At 45.0% G+C, this 21,983-nt stretch overlaps 1 protein-coding gene across 10 annotated transcripts in view; it reads left to right on the forward strand.

Moving 5' to 3' along the window:
• The window catches only part of TBC1D1 (TBC1 domain family member 1), a 229,603-nt gene that overhangs the window by 188,084 nt on the left and 19,536 nt on the right, over nt 1–21,983 (forward strand). For all 10 annotated transcript variants that reach the window (XM_079920578.1, XM_079920572.1, XM_079920575.1 and 7 more), the window contains 4 exons: nt 5,090–5,275; nt 10,607–10,768; nt 15,029–15,187; nt 19,950–20,194. In XM_079920578.1, coding sequence (XP_079776704.1) covers nt 5,090–5,275; nt 10,607–10,768; nt 15,029–15,187; nt 19,950–20,194 — 752 coding nt within the window. The remainder of the gene's footprint in view (nt 1–5,089; nt 5,276–10,606; nt 10,769–15,028; nt 15,188–19,949; nt 20,195–21,983) is intronic.

Consider the following 21,983-nt stretch of genomic DNA (forward strand, 5'->3'; position numbering starts at 1 on the left):
AGTGATTTAGATGCAGGCAGTTGTCTCCTAGGGCCCCTGAATTATGGCTGGTTTTACAGTTCTTAGAACCCACTGAAGGCCATTGTTTCTGAGAGTCTACATAATTTAGGCCTTCTACATCCTGTCATTGCTGGAGATGTCAGAATAGTAAAAGCCAATCCCAGGCTGACCTGTTCCTGCAACCCTGTGGTTTTGTGTCTCTGCAGACTTTATAAAGCTGTCTGTCGGTGCCTGTGGTCCCCACAGTTGGGGCAGTTGGTGGTGAATGTCACCTCTCACATTTTGCCCTGAGGGACTGGAACCCAAAAGGTGTACGCATTTACAGAGGTTTACAAAGAGGGGTGGGGCAGGCCCCTGCTCAGCCTCTGCTGCACTAAGGCGCGTTCTTCCATCTGAGCCCCTAGCTGGCTGCCTCTCAGCAAGAATAGAAGTCGAGGACAGAAGCCAGAGCCCCGCTGTTGTTCTGGAGATTATTAGAAACAGCAAAGCCTTTCTTAGACCACTGAGCACATCACATCCTGGGTACATATAAGAGACTCAACAAATACTAGTGTAAATGGCTTAGGAATTATCCAAGTTCAAACAGTGAACATATTTATTATTAGAACAAGGTTCTCAGTCAACAGCTGTCCAACATTTTCACGTTGTAATCCTCACCCTGCCGCTCCATTCAACCCCCTGTGTACATGAGTACACATCTCATAAGACTGCACCCCAAACACATATGCGCACGCACATGTGAAAGAGGACTGATCACAAAGCTATAGCCTTGTCCCAAATCTGGGTCTTTTGGCATTGATAAGATTAGCCGGGCCACATTTAGAATAAACAGATATTTAACTATCCCCCTCTTGTAAATCACTAACTACTTTGTAACTAGGCTACTCTTAGTATGAACAAAAGATAGTATATTTTTAAAAATTGTTAATTATAGACTATAACATCTGTAATTGTTACCACATAAAATAAACTTGGGCAAAGGGGATATATTTTACCCCTTCCCAGGGTTAGGAGAGAGTAAGTGATGGGCATTTTTTTCTGATTCAGGTTCTCAGTGGGAATGATTTTGTTCCCCCTTCTCCCCAGGGGAGATTTAGCAATGTCTGGGCATTTTTGATTGTCGCTGCTGGCGTGGGCGGGTATTACTGTCATCTAGTAGGTAGTGCCCAGGGATGCGGATAAACATGCTACGGTGCGCAGCACAGTCCCCCATGACAAAGAATTAGCCAGCCCAAAGCGTCAGTAGTGCTGGGAAGGAGAAACCTGCTGTAAATTGTTAGGTTTATTTGCTGACCTTTACAGTGGATTAGCCTTTATTTAGTTAATTCAGAGGTGAAATTAACACCAGTGCCCCTAATCCATCTTTGTATTCTGCAGTGGGCCTTGGCACCCTGACCAAGATTGGGATGCGCTCTGACCATGTGTGAAGGCCTGGATTCAGGCAGCTGACAGCAGCATTTGGACTGGGTTCTAGCAGTCACAGCGAAAGAAAATGAAGAGCTTTCATGATAATAAGTGCCTAAGATTATGTGAGGGAGTGAAGAGTATAAATGTGATGTGGAGCCCGCTGTTGGGAGTATGTTTTGAGACCAGCAATAGTGGCATCACCTGGGCACTTAATGGAAATGCAGACTCTCAGGCTCCCCTCAGACTGAGTCAAAATCTGCATTTCAGCACGATACCCACGTGATGTTTGTGCATCTGGAAGTTAGAGGCACTGGGTAAGCATTTTTTACTTTGGAGGAAAATATACCTTGGTTCAGATTGTGGCTCTGACTCTTAGCAGAGGTGTGACCTTGACCGTGTTACAGAACCTCACTGCACCTTAGTTATTTCAGCTGTAGAAAGGGGATAACATCACCTATCTCATGAGGTGGTTCTGACACCTCTCATGTGGTTGTGATGGTTTACGGACTTTCAACAGCCAAGATGGTAAAAGAAGAAAACAAAACAAAAACAAAATAAAGGGAAAGGGCTCAGGTAGAAGACTTCAAGCTGCAGAGTAAGATTAAATAGGAATACTGACTAAAGTTCCTTTTGCAAAAGGGATTAATTTAGACTATATTGTGTTCAATAGTGAGTAATCCTAAGTATACAGGTTGTGAGGGGTGACTTGTCTTCTAAGTGTTTTGCAAGAGAACATTTTTTAATCTTTGATTTAAATCAGAACAGGTTTGCATTTTCTTTAATTTTTTGATTATAAAAATGTTTATTATCACACATTTAGAAAATACAGGAAATACAAAGAAGAACGGCAAGCACACCAATCCCAGTACCTACCTATCTCTTCTTTTATTCAACAATTATTTATCAAGCATCTGCTGGGTGCCAGGGACTGCTTGGTGTTGGACAGACCCCCGTCGACAAGGTGGCAAGGTTCTAGCCTTCTCAGAGCTTACAATGTTGAGTGACTAAATTTTGATGCGTTTCCTTCCAGTATTTTTTTCTGTGCCCTTAGTGAATATGTGATAGCAAACAATAAGAGCTAATGTTCACTGTATTACTGTGTGTTGGACCCTGTTTTAGGTGGTTTGTATGGTATGTATTAACTCGGTTCCTATAACACCACTATGAGGGAGGTGCTGTTATTCCCACTTAACAGATTGGGAAATTGAGGCACAAAGAGATTAAGCAACTTGCTAAAGATCACAAAATCCATAAATGCAGAGTCTCGATTAAAAACCAGGCAGCCAGGCTCCAGAGCCTGACCTTATTAGTCACAGAACTGTACTGCCTCTCATTATACTTATAAAATTGAGATCATACAATATAGACAATTTTAATTCTTGCTTTTATATTGACCATTACACGTGAGCATCCTCCTGTAACGTGCATAAACGGTCTATTTCTTACCTCCAAAAGAAGTAGAATTTTAATTCATTTGTTTAACAGGGTCATAATGAAATAAACATAAATAAAAATGTGATGATAAGCATTTAAATGCTTACAGAGATTATAAGGCATTCTTAATGGCTTATCATTTGTTTAAAGGGTCCTGTACTTTCAAGAGGAGTTAAGGTGGACAAGTTACATTAGGAAATTAAACATTTTGTAGCTTGTACTTGATTTTGTAGCAGGAAAACAAACCCAGCTTTAGATAAAGAGCAATGGTGATGACTGTTCTATATATTAGTCATCACATGGAATTGTGTTGGAGATGTTGAATGGAAGAGATAGTGTATTGTCTTACGGGGTGGGGCGGTTGTGAGACTCAGGTTGCCTGTGCGGGGCTTTTCACGGCATGTGTTAAGAATGCACTGTGTCAGATGAGGTCCACTTGTGTGTGGGAACTTCGCTAGTTTCATAGTGAACCGGTGGGGTGGTCTCTGTGCGTGTCCATAAGGTATTAGTGAGATACAACACTGTACCAAGCAGCAGAGTGTCTGCATTTGGGAAAGGCACAAATTCCTGAACTGTAAAGAGATTTCAACTAAGAAATAGAAATTTCAAAATTGATGGCATAGGAGACATTTGAATTGTAGGCATATCTAAATTGTAGGGGTATCTACAGAAAGCATGAACTTATTCATTGTCTCACCCTGGGCAAATTACTTGGCTTCTCTGAACCATTTCTCTTCAGGCTAATACTTGCCTTCTGGAGTTGGCATCAGGATGAAATGAGTCTGTCCATATAAAACACCTGGCATGGTGCCCAGCACTTGGTAGAGGATTTATTAATGGTCACAGTTACTCTTGGCTGTTAAGTAAGTTTTAATCTTTTTTAAAAACACCTGGCCTTATATACAACACAGTGGTTAAGAATGTACATAAAAGCCAGACTGCTTGGGTTCCAACCCTGGCTCTACGATTTTCTAGCTGTGTGGCATTGGGCAAGGCACGTGAACTCCTGTGCTTTAGTTTGCTTCTCTTTAAAACTGAATAGTTACAGTACCTACATGTTAGGGTGGTTGAGTGTTAAATAAATTATTATATATAAAACCCTCAGAACAGTCTGGTATAGAGCACTGTGTGAATGCTTGCTGTTGTTATCAATAATACACTCATTAACTCAGAAGAAGATAAAGTAGTATACCTTACAAAGTAGATATCTTTGAACATTTCCTCAGCTGATGCGACTTTTGCTTATTACTATTTGATGTATAATTTGTTTGATGTTTGTGGCTCAGGTGTAGTTTTTTCAATGCATATTGAAACCTGATTTTTAAATTTGGTGATACCATTGTGTAATATCTGAATAAGCAGAATTTTCTGATCAGACACTATGTTTAAATATAAATTTTTGTTGAAAAATGACCATTCTGGCTGTGGTATATATGTGTACAGTGGAATACTATTCAGTCATAAAAAAGAATGAATTTTTGCCATTTGCAGCAACACGGATGGACTTGGAGGGCATTATGCTAAGTGAAATAAGTCAGACAGAGAAAGACAAATACTGTATGATCTCACTTATGTAGAATCCAGAAAATACAACAAACAAGTGAATATAACAGAAAGGAAGCAGACGCACAGATAGAGAACAAACTAGTGGCTATCAGCGGGGAGGGGGAATGAGGGGGAAGAGAAATAGGGCTACAAACTATTATGTATAAAATAAGCTACAAGGATATATTATACAACACAGGGAGTATAGCCGATATTTTATATTAACTATAAATGGAGTATAAGCTTTAAAAATGGTGAATCACACAGATTAGAAAACAAACTTACGGTTACCAAGGGGGGGAGGAAGATTGGGCTGAATTGGGAGGTTGGGATTGACATATATACACTAATATGTATAAAATAGATAACTAATGAGAACCTACTGTATAGCACAGGGAACTCTGCTCAGTGCTCTGTGGTGACCTAAATGGGAAGGAGATCTAAAAAAGAGGGGATATATATATGTATAACTGATTCACTTTGCTGTAGAGCAGAAACTAACACAACACTGTAAAGCAACTATACTCCAATAAAAAATAAATTAATTTAAAAAAATTGTAAAAATTGTGAATCACTATATTATACACCTTAACTTATATAATATTGTACAACAACTCACTTAAAAAAAGAAAACAAAATAAAGAGGAAGAAAAAGGAAAAAAAAGAAAAATGACCATTCTGAAATGCCCTTTTTCCTCCCCAGATTATTCAGAGCTGGGAGAGCTTCCCCCACGATCTCCTCTAGAACCAGTTTGTGAAGATGGACCCTTTGGCCCTGTCCCAGAGGAAAAGAAAAGGACATCTCGTGAACTTCGAGAGCTGTGGCAAAAGGCCATTCTACAACAGATACTGCTCCTCAGGATGGAGAAGGAAAATCAGAAGCTGCAAGGTTGGTTTGCCACTTTTTATATTTAACAGGCCTGATGTTGATTTAATTTGTCCTGACTCTAAAGTGAAGCGTATCAGACATAAGCGTGTTATTCTTTAAAAAAAGAAAAGGCAAGGTACTCTAACATACATACATACGCACGTGCATATTAAATACCTGTTACTTTTCCAAAGCAAAGTTAGTACTTTTCACTTTCTAGAGATTTAATGATAATCTCGCCAATTATATTAAATTAAATCTTCTGAGAGACATCCTTCAAATGTAAGCTTTAACTCTCTGAAAAGTGTTTTTTGTTTTCTTCTTTCTCTCTCTCCCCCTGCTTTGTCCTCAACCGTAGTCTTTGCCTGGTACTAGTTGTGAACTGATCCTACCTAAATCATTAAAGTTCATAACCTCACTCTATGTGCGTTTTTAGTGAGTGGCAGGCAACCTGAAAAATAGAGAACCAAGACTTCAAGTTAACTGAGCTGTACCTGTACTGATAACAAGGTTTTATAAGGACACACTCATTTAATCCTGGTGACAACTCAAGAAGGCAGGTATAGCCTGAAGAGGAAACTAATGCTCAGAGAAGCCCAGGGTTATGTTAGTGTCAAAATAAGCCATGAACTTTGAAAGTTTAGATTCTGTTCATTTCCTGTTTCCATAGTCATTTGAACGAATAAATATTATTTGCAAAGTAGCTAAGGAGCCGAGTTGTATGTACCCTGGGTGGTATACTGCAAAGAGCACGGGTCTTGGAGTGCAGAGAGCTGCCTGGATATAAAATAAGGAGGATTTTGGTTGGGAAATCCGAACATGCTCTTTAAAAGGGAGGCTATACAAGTAGTACACGGTGGCCCTGTCCAGAGCAATTTTGGAATTAACTTCCTCCTTGATTGTAGAGCTTCATCTTTTATTGTGATGTTTGTATAGAGCTGAAAGTTAAGACACCAAATCTGGTGAATAAGGTTCATTGTCCATATAAATATGTCATCTTTGACCAAAAACAAGAGTCAAGTACAAAGTAATAAGACCTTTTGATAAGAGAGTAGTTGAGCGGTTGGAATTGTCTACTTATGGGTGTAGTGGGCTCTCCAGTACCCAGTATTGAAGCTGAGAGAGACAGCTCATCCCATGAGGCTGCTATGGAAAGGGATGCCATGGTGAAGGGAGTTTAGAGCAGCGAATGCTAAGTTGTCTTCCAAGTCTGTGTTTCTACCATTTTCTTGTATGTTCTTGAAGGTGATTTTAAAAGCAGATGTCTAAAAGAGATTTAATAGTGATGGCATCGCTGAGTGTTCCATCGACTAAATGACAGCTTTGGAGCACAGCGCTTATAATCATGTGTATGTTGGTGGGGGTTTTTGTTGAAAAGTAAAAAGGCACTTATATTCATCATGTAGGTTATAAACCTTAATGCTTTCCCTGGCCCATCTTCTTGCAGATGGCAGCTACGGAAAATCAGGGCGTAGTTGTAAAATGGGAAGGATGCTGGCTGGCTTCTTGGGAGTGTTGGGAGGAATAGTGACTGTGACTGATGAGACAAGATCAGATTGCCACAGTGGCAAAGCTTTTGTAAAGCCATGTAAAGGAGGGGATTCTTCCTATGGTTAAGCCTTTTTCCTGGCTTTTGAATATATGGATCAAATATTTATTACTATTCCGGGAGCACTGCATTCAAGAAAGAATCAAACCACGTCATCTAAATCTGTTTCACTTCATTGTAGACCATTGGAAGCTGAATTGTGATTTCCTCAAAAGTTAAACAGCTAATTTTTCAGTGGTGTTGGGACTGAAATGCATGGCCTCTCTCCCCGACCCTCAGGCCTCTGCAGCACCCTCTGCAAGGCCATTTCCCCCATTATAAATGATGATGGAGCAGCCTGACGCAGGACAGCAGGGTGACTCACCACAACCATGGGTTTTGGTCAGCACTATGCTGCTTAATGGACTGAGTCATATAATTTAATGTTGCAGATAGTACATCGGCATAACGATAACACAGTGAATTTTGAGTTTTAATTGATGATCATTGAAGGTATTTTTAAAAGATTTTCCTAGTTAAACAAGTACTACACGTTGGTTATAAAAAAAAAAATTAGATAGAGTGCAGTTTTTCGAAAATCTCTACAAGTTTGGGCGTCATTTAATTACTGAGACTCCCAGCCTCTTAGCCTTCCTTCCCTTTCTAAGTTTTCAGGAGATGGTGGCAGTTGGAAGAGCATTTTGTCCGTGAAGGCAGTTGCTAATAGAGCAGAACTGGGACAGGCAGCCACAGCACACCCTGTGCGGTGACATAATGAGACCTGAACATTATTAGTCTGCAGTCCAGGTTGTAACTCACATCCACATTCAATGGCGATTAGATGACTCTTTTGCAAAGTTACATTTTGATCTCATTTAGTCCTGGTTTCTCCTAGCCTCGGAAACTCTTAAACATGGGTTTGCAGACACTTATTTAATAAAAGAGTTTGGTCTTGTATCTCAAGTTCTTGCCTTAGAGCCTTGATGTTTGTTGTGGGGTTGCACCATCTGCCTTGCTTGATAAGGCATTTTGGAGGCCACTGGTTTAGGGAGCAGTGTTGTCAGGATACTGAAACGGCAGGCTGTTGCTTGGGCCAACAGCAAAATACATAGCTTAATAAGCCTTTTCAGCTGCATTTTCTGGCCAGATATTTCTGTTCTGTTGACTTCAGAGGAGGTTCCTCTTGTTGCTTTCTGGGCTCTTTAGTATCCAGGTGTGCTCACAGCAGAATTCACTGCCAGAGAAATGTACATTTGGCCCCAAGAGCCTTGTACTGCTTGCAGTCACTGTTTGGCAGGGCTGGCCCTGAACCTTATGTGCCACAAGGGTTAGCTCAGCTCTAATGGCATCTACTATGTGTAGATGAGAAGCTGAGAGAAATTGAGGGTTGACATTTTTTAAAAATTTGAACTCCACATACATGCAGGGAATTATTTAGCAGGACCTTGAAAATGTGTTCTTCAAAGTAAGAAGGAAAAGAATGAAGACAGAAGATGAAAAATCACAGAAGATGAGAAGGAGGCAGCAGTAGGCCTAGAGTCTCCTGGCCACCCACCAGCTAGTAAATCACCTTGGGCAAGTCCCTTGCTCACTTTGAACTTCAGTTTTTGTGTCCATGAAGTGAGAGGCTGGACGAGGGATCTCTGCAGCCCTTTTCAGCGCCATCTTTTGATGCGTTTGTACTCTTAAAGGCAGTAACTGGGTCAGTTAAGTACAGAAAACATGCATAAGATGACTAAGATCTTACTGTCAGGTTAGCATTAGCCAGATTCTTTGAGTTATTATCATTTGCTCAATTTCTAATGGGGAAAAAGAAAATATTTCATGTTATCAGCACTTGGTTTGTAAAGCAGCATTATTTCGATTTTTTTTTTGCTTTTGTATTTTTGGTAATTTGTGGAGCACTTGCTAATTAGCAGACATCTTGTAGATGGTTAGTATATTTCATCTCACTTAATCCTCACAGGAGCAACTCAGTGAAATAACTGTAATTCCTATTTAAAAAATAATCCAGGGTGCAAAAATCCTGCACCCAGCACATCCTGATTCTGCGGCCCTGGACAAAGTAATGAACCTGCTCAGCCTCGGTCTCCTCCAGAGTAAAAGTTGGGGCGGGGGAGTGGATTTGTGGGATGGGGGGAGAGCAGATTGTGCGAGGTGTGCACTGACTTAGTGTCTCTGGGACTAAGAACAACTCTTCGCCAATAAACTTAACAGCTTAGATGAAATGGACAAACTTATCGGAAGGTGCAATTTATCACAACTGAAATAAGAAGGAAAAGAAGTCTGAATGGCCCTATATCTGTCAAAGAGATAAAATTTGTATTGAGTCTCTTTCACACAAAGAAAAGTCTAGGTCCACATAGCTCCACTGGATTCTATCAAACATTTAAGGCCCCTAATCGATACCTGCCTAGTCTCAGAAAATGTGTATAATTAATCACAGCAAGTTCTGCAGTGTGGTGGAGAAAGGCAAGGGGCCCAGGCCCACTCCGCCTCCTGCTTGGGCCTTGGGGGAGGGGCTCAGTCGTCTCATCCAAAGATACCTGCCTCACAGTGTCCTGAAGATTAGAAAAATGCTACAGATGAACCTATTTGCAGGGCAGGACTAGAGACGCAGACGTAGAAAACAGATGCGTGGACACGGGGCGGGGGAAGGGAGTTGGGATGAATTGGGAGATTAGGATTGACATATATACACTACCATGCGTAAAATAGCTAGTAGGAACCTGCTGTGTAACACAGGGAGCTCAGCTCGGTGCTCTGTGATGACCTAGGTGGGTGGGATGGGGGGTGAGTGGGAGGGAGGTCTAAGAGGGAGGGGATATGTGTATACATATAGCTGATTCACTTCGTTGTACGGCAGAAACTAACACAACGTTGTAAAGCAACTGTACCCCAATAAAAAAAAAAGAAAGAAAAGAAAAAAAAGATTAAATGTTACTAAATATAGAGTACTTAAGACATATAGTGTTTATTATTATCATAAAGAAGACAAGTTTACAGCTCTGCAGAAGCCTGTATGTTGGCTTATGCTGAGCTATGTATCCTACCTGCTTTCCCAATAAACTCACAGTCTAGATCGGAGATAGGTTGTGGAGTGGATATGGGGGCTGACAACGTTACCACCTTGTCTGAATAGGATTTAGTGGTTTTAGGTGGGAGTGAGGTTGTCAGTTTTAATCCTTCTTAGATCCCCTGCCCCCGCCCCCCCCCCAAATTTGGTAATTTAGGTATAATTCTTAATGCAGCTGTAAGCTGAATAAGTTTGGTAGGAAATAACAGCTATCTTCATATATTTGAGGAGATGCCACATGAAAAGGGTAGATTTATTCTGTTCAGCCCCAGGCAGCAGAAATGTGACGAAGGGTAGAAGCTACTTAAAGGAGGTTTGGCTCTAAATAAGAAGGAACTATCCTCGGAGAGCCTATCGTAGTTTAGATGAAGTTTTGTTGAGAGCTCCTCATGCCAGGCGCTGGGAATTCCAACACATAGTTCCTGCCCTTGAGATGTCTCTGGTTAATAGGGTAGATGTGGAGATGGGTAGAACTGGATAGGTGTGGGGTGTATTTTAGCAGTAGAGCCAGCAGAATCCATTGGGGGTGAAGGACTAAGAGGAATCAAAGGTGCCTCCTAGGTGTTTAGCTTCTTCCAAGGTAAGGAAGCTGTGGTGGGGCAGGAACCGTGTCTTCACCTTGGACCTGTTAAGCTGACTTGTAGCTGCTTGACGTCTCAGCGGTGGTGATGAGCAGGCAGCTGTGCTGTGAAGTAGGAGACACGGAGCTGTAGCATTCACTAACGTGCTCTTAAATTGTCTGTGCTAGCCTCTGAGAATGATTTGCTGAACAAGCGCCTAAAGCTTGATTATGAAGAAATCACTCCTTGTCTTAAAGAAGTAACTACAGTGTGGGAAAAGATGCTTACCACTCCAGGAAGATCAAAAATTAAGTTTGACATGGAAAAAATGCACTCGGCTGTTGGGCAAGGTAAGCTTAACTGGGAATCAGTCCAGCCGGCCTCACCCCTCACTGATGACTGGGGAAGAAGTATGGAATAAAAAATAATTTTTAAGTCCATTTTCGGTGGCCATCTCTCTCCTATTTATCATGTCTTTACCTAATCTGTTTCCAGATGTCTTAGTTAATTGATGTGAGTTTCATTACCTTTCATGATTCCTCTTAATTAAGTTAATTAAGGAAACAGGAAGAAGACAAAAGAATACCTAAGGGCTTAGTTGCCTACAAACTGGGTAATGATGTGATGATAAGCTGAGTGAATTAGTAAACTGACAGTGAACTGTGTGCCTTCTATCTGGATGCTCTCGGGAGGTAACATAGTGTCCAGGCCGGACTTCAGGCAGGTAGGCTCGGGTTTGGATTCCAGCTCTCCAGTTACTTTGCAGCCCTTGAAATAAAAGACGCCGTGTGGCTAAGAAGGCCTCTCCTCTTAATGAGACCCCTAAGTGACGGAAATAAAGAGGTTTATAAACATCCCAAGGTAAAGTTCGATCAAGGTGGCAGGATTTTAGGGTGTCAACTTGGGAGAAGGAGGAATAATTCTAGGGAATTTTAAATAATTCAGAGTTTACTTTGGTTTTAAAGGATTTCTCTGAAGGTATGAAGGTGTAGAAGTTTGTAATCTGGAGCGTACTTTTCTAGGCGTGGGATTGCAAAGAGGCTACCTGAGCAGTTGGCAATATGGGCCAGAAGCAAACTCTGCTCACCTTTGACCCAGCACTGCCACGTATAGAAACCCGTTCTAGAAATGAATCAGTCAAAAGTGTACTGCAGTGGGAAGAGTGCAGATCGTGGCAGTGTTTAATGGCCAAAAAACAAAGCGGAACCCGAAAAACCCCAACTGCGTGACCACACGCATGTCATATTCCTTGAAAATAACGCAGTAGATTTATTTTGACGGCAGTAAAAGGTGTCTGAGGTCAGTCGTTAAATGAGAAAGGACAGCGTGGCCTCATGTACAGCTGTGTATCTCCATATGTGTATATGTAGAAAGACATCCTTGACGTGTTTGCAGATAACCTGAGTTGTAGACAGGATGGCCATCCATCCGGGTTACCCGGCATAGCCCTGCTTTACAACCTGTCCAGTAATTAATAGCCTTCCTCCCCTTCGCTTTCAACAGCTTCCCACTTTGGGTGGTGAATTATATGTTCCCTCTAGTTATGAATGGTTTTTCACTTTCTTCTTTATACCTTCTGTATTTTCAGATGGTTTGTTTGTTTTTCTCACGTTTAAATAGTGAGCATATATTACTTCTAAAGTGAGTAAAAATTAAAAAGTATTTACATCTGGGGGGAGGGTGGCTTCCTGCCTGCGCGCCCAGTCCACTGCCAGGTTTCTTTCTGGGGTTAGGAGTGGAGGCAAAACCGAGTGTGCGGAAGGCTGTTCCAGGTCATTCTTAGCAAACACATTGGCACCGATTTGCATGACCCTTTGTTTTTAAATCGTAAAATCTAAGCTTTCTCTTAAACACCAGAATATGTGGTACTGTCCAGGGACGGCCAATATTTTTTTCCTCCCCAAAATAAAGGTTTGATAAGATAATGGGAATGATTTAGTAATAAGGGGAAATTGTTCATCTCATAACTTGGGAAATTTCGCAGTTTGACAAAAATATTTTGTGAAAAGCCCCACTATTAATCACGTAACATGCTGACTGTTTTTCAGCCCACATTTGTTTCTAATACAGTGTGAAGTATGAGGTGTGTATGTGTCTGCACATCTCCCCACCCCTCCAGATACATCTCTGAGCAGGAATAGTAGGGAGAAAAGAAACAGAACAGTATAAAAAAGCAGATATCAGGGTGGATTAGTTTCCTGTTGCTGCCATAACAAATGATAACAAAATTGGTGGCTAAAACAACAGAAAGTTTCCTCTCTTAGTTCTGGAAGCCAGAGTCTGAAGTCAGGCCACGTGGACAGGGTCGCCCTCGGCCTCTCCCAGCTTCTGGTGGCTGTCGGCACTCCTTGACCGTGGCTGCGTCACTTCCATCTCTGCCTCTGTGGGCGTATCACCTCCTCTTCTTGTCTTCTCCTCTGTGTGACTCTTTTCTAAAGACATTGTCATTCTGGGTTGTGGCCTCATTTCAAGGTCTTTACCTAACTTAATTATCTCTGCAAAGACCGTTTTCCCAAATAAGGCAACATTCACAGCCTCAGGTGATCAGGACGTGGGCATACCTTTTTGGAGGCCACCACTCAGCCCACTACACAGGGTCATCCAGTTGGCTCCGAGTTAAACATTCAGAGAACGTGTAGGATGTGGTCACAGTTAAGTGTGTCCCTGTGTTTCTCCCACAGTGTAAAACCAAATTACTGACTAGCCTGTAAGTATTTCCAAGAGATGGCTGAGTGATGCTTTCTAAACAGCTCCTGTGAATCTGTACTAAATGAAATTGGCTTTCTGGTTCAGATTCACAAATGATGATTTTATTATTAATTGCCAGGTAGGAACGTAAGATATTTTCCTCAGTACCCATCTGAGTAGCAGCTTGTGTGACAGTGAGAACTTTGAGAGAAAACGGCAGTCAGTTTCCCTGGGTTGCCAGCAACGAGCTGGGGCACCTCTTCTCAGCAAGGGGCCTCTGTTTCCCCATCTGCACCATGTGCAGCATCATCGTATTTCCCTCAGCGGGTTGTGGGGATGATGTAACGTGTTCAGGATGGTGACGGCGCCTGGTCACCTCACAGGGAGTGTCAGCTGCTGCTCTTTCCCGGAGTAGGATCTGCTGTCAGAGACGGCTGGGGAAACTAGCAAACGTGGGTAGGCTCTCCGAGTGGCAGGGAAGGGTACAAAGGGCTCACGGTTTTTTTCTGGATGGAAAGGGAGATTAATCCCTGATTACGAGGCTCCTTTTCTCTGAAGAGCACTCCTCAGAGATGAGGAGGGTTTGATGTCTTATCCTGCTGTTTTCTTTGTCTCCCCATTTCCACGTTCGGGCCTTGAAACAGCGGAATCACGAACCCAAGAATTTTGATCCAAAACAGTCACTTTTTCTAATGGGGTTTGACCTGAGTAACATCATTGACTTTAAGAGGACGTTTCTTAGTTTTAGACAACATTTTAAAATTACTTTGAGTATTTAAGTTAATCACGTCTAAAACATTAGGTAGAGGCTCTTAGATCATTTTTCTTGTTTGTAGGTCCATGTTGAATGCCCACCAGGGCATGTTCATGCAGACTGTCCCCTGTGCAGCCACTGGCCCCTTCCTCCAGCCCACGCTTGCAGAAAGACGTCCAATCAGTATTCCAGAATCTCAGCTTTGATTTGGCTACTCCTTCCCCAACTCAAAAACATTCAGTGGCTCCCTTCGGCTACCAAATAAAGTGCAGGTTTCTTGCCCTCAGTTTTGCCTCTAGTAAAGCCCTTCCAGCCTGACTGCCACCTGCTCCCTCCTGCATGTGCCGTGTGCCCAGGGAGGCCTGTGGAAACGCTCTTGGTTCCCTTCCTCTGAATTGGCTTCTCTCTTCTTTCTCCCACTCTTGAGTCTTGGCACAAGTGAAGGAGTCCAGGAAACCTAGATCTCCTTCGTCCACACTCACCTCTTTGGACCTATCCCTTCTCTGAGTTCACTTTCGTTTTTTTAAACTTAAAAAAAAATTTTTTTACTTATTTATTTTTTATTTGGGGCTGTGTCAGGTCTTAGTTGTGGCACGTGGGATCTTCGTTGGGATCTTCGTTGCGGCATGTGGGATCCTCCGCTGCAGCGTACAGGCTCTGTAGTTGCGGCACGTGGGCCTAGTTGCCCCACGGCATGTGGGGTCTTAGTTCCCCGACCAGGAATCGAACCCACGTCCCCTGCATTGGAAGGTGGATTCTTAACCACTGGGCCACCAGGGAAGTCCCTGAGATCCCATTTTGCAGTGTCATTTTACATGCTTGCAGTTATTTCCCAAGGACGTTAGTAATTGGTGCCAGTCATAGGGGTTCATGTCATTCATCAGTTTATCGCAGAGTCTAGCACAGTCTGCACATAGTACCTAGATATGTGCTACGAAAGGTGGGGGGGGGGTCAGGGGGGTAAGGGAAGAATGGCGGAGAGTGTGGAGGAAGGAAGGAAGGGAGCAAATACGAGAGAATTCTGGTTGCTTTATTTCCATTCCTATGCAGTTAATTCACAGTGGAACTAGAAGCTGGATCAGTGGACTGAAGCACAACTCGTTTTTATTGTTAAGTTGAATTCTGTACATGAAGCCCCTCTCTCTCTTTTCCACCCCCGCTTTTGAAGGTGTGCCGCGACATCACCGGGGCGAAATCTGGAAATTCCTAGCAGAGCAATACCACCTAAAACACCCGTTTCCCAGTAAACAGCAGCCAAAGGACACGCCATACAAAGAGCTCTTAAAGCAGCTCACCTCCCACCAGCACGCCATTCTCATCGACCTCGGTAAGCCTGCAGTCGATTTGACATGAAAATGGAAGTTTCACTCACTTGAAAAGTCTGAAGACACTGTCCGAGTTATTTAGTGCTTGGCCTTGAGGTTTAGCAACCAGAATTCGCTGCTGAGACTTTTGATTAACAAAGCCCTGGAGTCATCACAAATGTCTTCTCAGGTCTATAAAGAAACCTCCGTCTGCGCCGGGTGGCTTATTACCTCTGCTCAGCATGGAGGGTGGCTGGCGTGGAGGCGCCAGTTCTGACCACGGTTCAGTTCAGTGACTCAGATATTGATAGGAGGTTTTGCAGTCAACCCAAGGAACATCCTGGAAACACAGGTGTCAGAGCTGAGGCTGCGTTTAATTACAGGAGCCACTCCCTAGTCTTTACGGTTTACAAACAGGATTTATTAGAAAAATTGGAGAAAGGAGCTTGTGAGTGCACCCTGGGTGATTTTATTCTGGGAACGGGGAGGCGCCTCGTCTCTCGAGCAGTTTTAAAAACGCTAAGGTGGAAACGGTGTCTTGGGTACCTTTGCAGTTGCCACCAGTGGAGAACTTGAGGCAGGCTGTAGCCATGGTGACAGAAGGCCTTCTCTCTTGTCAGCAGCCCCAGGTGGGGACATCCTTTCCTGCCTGCTCCGCCCCCAGCGGCCTCCGTCTCTGGCTCTGCTGACAGCAGGGCTCCTGGGCAACCCCGTGGGCTCCCGGCCCTGCCGCTTCTAGGGCACATGGTCCTGCTTCCAGAACATCCACCCTGGCTGCTGCCACCCCGGGGCTCCCCAGTCCGTGTTCTGGGCCCACCGGGTTCCTCCCAGCCGTGTGAGGTGCGAGCTGGATCAGGCAGTACCGAGGCTTTTCTGTCCAGCCACACAGCACTTCGTCAGGGTAGATTTCGTAAATGTCCCTCTTCAGGTCTGAGTTGAAATGTCATCTCTGGGAAGCTGTCCCTGATATAGCCTCTTCTCCCACCTTCAGGTTGGGTTAGGTGCCTCTGCTAAGCCTTGTCCCACCCTCTACACTCCCCTCAGCGTACTTATCACATTTACCATTATGACAATTATCATTAATGTTTAAAGCTAGTACTTAACTTTACCTTGGACCAAATGTTGGGTGGAGTTACTTAAAATCTTTTTTTTAATCCTCACAACACAATCAGGGAGGTGTTGTTCTATCCTTGTTTGGAGCTGAGAATATTGAAATGCAGAGAGGTTAAGTCACTTGTCCAAAGTAACACGGCTGGTGTGCCACTGAACAGTGTGACTCTAGGCCTGTGCTTGTAACCCCCCCCTCCACTGTCCCTTAGTTATGTGGCAGTGCCTTTTTATTGCCTTTCTTCCCAGTAGGATGCAGCCCTCCCTCTGTGGGCTGGACTGGGGCCATTTGCCATTGTACCCTAGCTCCTAGGACAGAACCTGTCACATAGTAGATGCTTACTAAATCTCTTGATGTTGACTGTGAGGCCCCGCACTGGCATCCCAGTCTCAGGTGACCCTCACGGCAGCCTTGGAAAACTGGCCCTGTATCCTCTTTAAGAAATGAGAAAAGTCTCTGAAGCGCAGCGAGGTCAGGTGTTGACCGTGGTCACACAGCTGAGTGCCAGGGCCTAAACCCCCTCTGGCTCTGTGCTGCAGTAGCCCCTCCATCCCTGAGGCCCTGCCCAGGAGCCCCATGCGTTCCTAGGAGATGGCTGGCTGGGTGCAGGGTGATGCTGACAGGCCGCGATTGCGCCTTGGGGACAGTGAAAATGTGAGGCCTGGGGCTGGAGCCCATTTGGCCCGCTGACCCTGCGGAAGCAGTTTTGTGAATTGGCAGTAGCAGTGTTTGCTCATGTGGTGAGTAACAGAAAAAGTGACATGTTCCTATCATGTGAAATGAAGAAAAAAATAAATTTCGGGTAGGAGGTTGAAAGGGAGGAAGGAGCACACGTGGTCTCTGCCCCCACCCGGGATGGGAGGAGGAGGTGGGGACGAAGTTTCCTCCTAACTCCTCTCTTCCCTCAGTTTTCTTTCAGTAAATATTCCTCATTGTTCCACGCGCAGGACTGGGCCTCTGCCTCCCGTAGCTCAGATGCAGTTACTCTTCTGCAGAGGGAGGAAAAGGCCACGTCAGCAGCACAACGGGCTCGGGTGGGGCTATCCCCCGGGGACCTGTGTTTGCGCAGCCACCTTCAGGCACCGCCCTGCCCAGGGGCCAGCGGCTGCCACTCCTCTAGTTGGCCTGGAGTCTGCAAGAGGCGAGATTCGGCCTTTCCTCCTTCCCAGGCGGGGCCAGGCTGCACTCACGTCCTCTCTGTCCCTGCCGTCTCCCACCCTCACCCTCTGCAACCCCGAAGGCCAGCTGCAGCCCCACGCCACACCCCGACTGCGCCAGCCTTGTCTCTGCACCTCACTTCTTTCCCAGTCATGGCCCCCAGTTCGGATGCCTTCTCAGTGCCCTCCCAAGGTCCCAAAGAAGCTCTGTTTCCAGCAGTGCGTTTCCCAGGTGACATCGGTGCATCTCTCCAGGCTTCCTCCAGGGCCAGCCTTCCCTTCTCCCTTGAACTGGGAGAGCCGAATATTGGCCCAGGTCCAGCGGTGGACCAGGTGCCCTGCCTGCCAGGCTCTGGCTCTGCTGGGTTCACGGAGGCCTCGCCTAGAAGTTCCTCCAAACTTTGCCCGTTGCTTCCCCCTCACCTCTCACCAAGGTGGTATTTGCCAAGTCAGTTGTTTTGTCTGCACTTTTTAATTTAGTTTACAGTGTGACTCACTCAAGGCCCAGCAGAGGTGTGTAGGGCAGAGCAAAAACAAATCATGTTTCAGTTTTTCTTAAGAAAGTGACATCCGTATCCTGGCCAGAAGAACAGAGTGCTTATTGGTTGGAGGTATTTGGGGTTTGCAAGGATTTTTGTTTTCCTGGCTTTTCCTTTACTTTTCTGAAATTAGCTGTTAATCTAATCAGGTTTGCAATATGTTTTCCTCCAAGGAGTGAGAATAATAGACTTTGTAGTTGGGCAGTGTTTTACAGTTTGTGAACCATATTCTCTAGCTTTGCTGGATTTCAGCTTTACACGGTCCTGTATGAACTTGGACACATTATTTCCACTTCAGAGGTGATGTGGTTTGCCCAAGTTACAGGCCACTACTCAGTGGCAGAAAGTTCTAGAACCTTGCTCTTCTCAGTCTCTGAATATCATGTTCCCTCTAGGACACACTGTATGGCTTTTCTGTGTCTTGGCTTTGTCCACTGCAGACCAACACAGCCTTCTCCTCCTCTGGTTAGGTGGAGAAACGCTGTCAGAGCTGGCCCCATTGAGGCAGGAGGAGACAGTGTACCTGATGACACTTAGCAAGTCATGCTGGGGCCTTAGTTCCGGAACCTGCCCCACCCTCTAGGTGTGGTTCCAGCACATCCATTTGTGCTGCCCTCAGGTAATTGTAACTCTTCTCTTCTCCGGCTCTCCATCCTGGGTGGACAATCTGTATTGCCCAGTATCCTGCCTTCTGGCTGTGCCTCCCATCTGGTCGTGGCCGCATGAAAGGCCATGGGGGAGGGGACACTGAACAGCGAGCTAGAGACCCCCTTCGGGCTCCAGGTCACCCTCCACCCTGTCAGCTGCCGCTCTCCTGGGTATCCCGTTGTCAGTGCCTCCCCTGGGACGCTGTCCGGCCTCTCCCACGATAGGCAGGTTGGCCGGGACACTGGAACAGGTCCAGAAATGGAGGGACACCATTGAATCAGAGAGCAGACTTAGAAACTGCTCCCTATGGCTTTCCAGCAGTGGGGTGACTTGTGCAGGGGGCGTTTAGGAAGGTTTGTTGCGGGGAGAGGTAGAGTAGCGAGAGAGAAATGAACCCAGGACAAGAAATCAGGCAAAGACTATTGCTGCCCTCCTAAGTCAAGTTCAGATAAACTGATCTGGATTGATCCAGTGCTTTCTCACGGGGCTGAGGAAGAACACACGAATGTATCCTCCTCCCTTTGCTGAGAGCACATAATTAAGGTGAATGTTCCCCTCGTGGCCTCCATGCACTTCTGCCTCTGCTGATCCAGACAAGGCCGTAATTCTCACCTGGGTCCAGTCGTGGCCCCGGCTGAGCGCCTCTTTAATCAGGCATTTTTCTGCTCCCTAGAAACACACTTCCCCATCAGTCACATTCCAAAAGGAGAGGGGGAGGTGGGATTTGACAGGTATCAACCACACATGCCTCCTGGACAGAAGAAGTCTTTTTAAACTTTGTCTGAGTACCAGCTTTTTGTGAAAATCGGGATGTCGAGAGCATTTTATTTTAACCTCTTGCTGAGAGGTCATTGTTTTGTATAAAAGAAAACACCTACTGCTCCCCACTGTGTTTCAAAGCACTGCCTATGGTTTAAAAGAGGAGAAATGTGCGTGTGGTGTGAAACACCTGCAGGGAAACGAGCAGTCTGGGCAGAGTTGATCGGGGCGTGTGCTGGAGTGGGGTTGGGTAGAGAACCATAGCTGACCGCTCCTCTGGACACTAGACTCCTGTTTAGAGGATAGACACTCTTCTTCCTGTTTTAGATGGAAGTCCAGGTATCTGCAGGCCCGAAGGCGGTTCTCATTTCTTTCACCTGAAAGCATGATTAATTGCTGAGTTTTTAATTGCAAGCATTATTCCAAGAACAACCAGCTGACCTTGTTTATAGAGCTGATTGATGATGTGATCCCACTTGGAAAGATCTGTCGCTTTAACCTAAAGCACATCAGATTTCTGGTTCAGTAGGCTTTCTTTTTTTCAAAATACAACAAATGTGTTTTGTTTTCACAGGGCGAACCTTTCCAACACATCCATACTTCTCTGCTCAGCTAGGAGCGGGGCAGCTGTCACTTTACAACATTTTGAAGGCCTACTCGCTTCTAGACCAGGAAGTAGGCTATTGCCAAGGTCTCAGCTTTGTAGCAGGCATTCTGCTGCTTCATATGGGCGAAGAAGAGGCATTCAACATGCTCAAGTTTCTGATGTTTGACATGGGTCTGCGGAAACAGTATCGGCCAGACATGATTATTTTACAGGTAGAGAGCATTCCTTAAGTCTTTGATAAAGATGAACTCTAAAATGTTTATGATCCCTTTCCAGGTATATCTCAGGAACTGTCCCACCATCAGTTAACACTGTAACATCTGTCACTGCTGAGAACTTACTCTGTGCTAGGCCTTACACCAAATGTTGCATGTGCACTTACCTCCTCAAACTTCAGGAAGACATTGTTGATCAGCTCAATTTAGAGATGGGAAAGCTAAGGCTCAGAGAGGTTATGTAATTTGAGCAGGTCACACAGCTAGCAGGTGGCAGAGCTGGGATTTAAACCTAGGCCTGTCTGACTCCGGAGCGCCCTCCCTTTTACCCTTTGTCAAACCACCTTCAGGTGGTCTGATTCCTACCTCCCAGTGTATTTGCTCCTTCCTCTGCCGGGGATCCCATCCCTACCCCTCAACCCCTGCCATCCCATGTCCAGCTCAGATATCACCTGTTCACGCAGGCGCCGTGTCCCCCCCTCTTCCACCCACCCTGGCTCGCTGTGTCACGGGATCCTGTCTCATTGCTTTTGCATAACACACTTACTGCCTGAAATTATCTTGTTTCCTTATTTATTTACTTGTTTATTTTCTGGCTCTCCTTAGCGTATATCATGAGAGGGCAGGGGTCTTACCTGTCTTGGGGCTGAGTCCCTAGCTCCTAGGCTAGTGCCTGGGATGAAGTGGGTACCTCGTCCGTATTTGTTGAATGAATGAGTGACAGGTGGCAGGTCATGTCAGAAGAAAACCCCATACAACAGTGTGTTCCACTGCTGCTACCACTGCCTTTCAGAGGTGGGGAGAACTCTGGATCCTGCTTTGAGGATATTCCTAAATGTTGGAATATGTGTTTACGTGTTTGTTTACCAGCAAGATACTCTGATTTCAGAGCCTTAGAAAGTGTACGTTAGAGCCAAGGACTCTTCCAGAGCATTGAACAACATGGCTAGAAATCCTTTCACCTCCACCTGTGTGTGTGGACCGCGTGAACATAAATCCCATAGAAGGAAGCCATCCCGTTCACTAGGAGATTTGGGCCTACATAACACGTGCCACACATGCTGTCAGGTTCTTCCTACATAACCCCGTTAGCGTATTTAATGTAGGTGCGCCTGCCATCGAAGAGAGTGGAATTTTTCAGATTTGTATAGTATAGTATACAGCAGTATATACTGATACAGTATATTACACAAGTCGTGTGTAGTATAGTATACACACGGCTGTGTTTGGGCTGGTGGCCTAGAGATTAGATTTCTTTTTGATACGAAAGAGCCACAGCTGGTACCTGAGAGAACTATGTTGTCTGGCCTCCCGGAAACAGTTTTTCCGTTATGGGCAGTACATATCCGGCTGTAGCGCCCTCTCCAGGTCACTGTTCCTCTGGGGTCGGGCCAGGGACTGCTCAGTCGGGGCTGGCTCTAGGCCAGCTGTGAGCCCCAGGACCCTCATGGGCTTCCTGCCAGGGCCGCATCACTCTGAGGGAGCCCCCTGAGCTCACGTCCAGCCCAGTTGGAAAAGGTTTCTCCATCTCGAGATAAATGTTTGTCAGCTTATTTTAACTTTCCTGTGTTGTAAACCTGAAGAAGTCACACTTGTCCTGCCTCTTGAGTGGTTTGGGGGGCGTTCACCGGGAACTTAAGGAACGGATACAGTAGCATCCTTCTGCAGAATCTGTGCTCTCACTTCGCTGTTGGCGAGAGGCTGCCTTTTTACTTCAGATTCCCCTGGCTTTGGGTTTTGCTAAGAATGTGCGTTTACGAAATGCTGCCTCAGGATGGATGCATAG

The sequence above is a fragment of the Stenella coeruleoalba genome (assembly GCF_951394435.1).
Source record: "Stenella coeruleoalba genome assembly, chromosome: 4".
Lineage (NCBI taxonomy): Eukaryota > Metazoa > Chordata > Mammalia > Artiodactyla > Delphinidae > Stenella > Stenella coeruleoalba.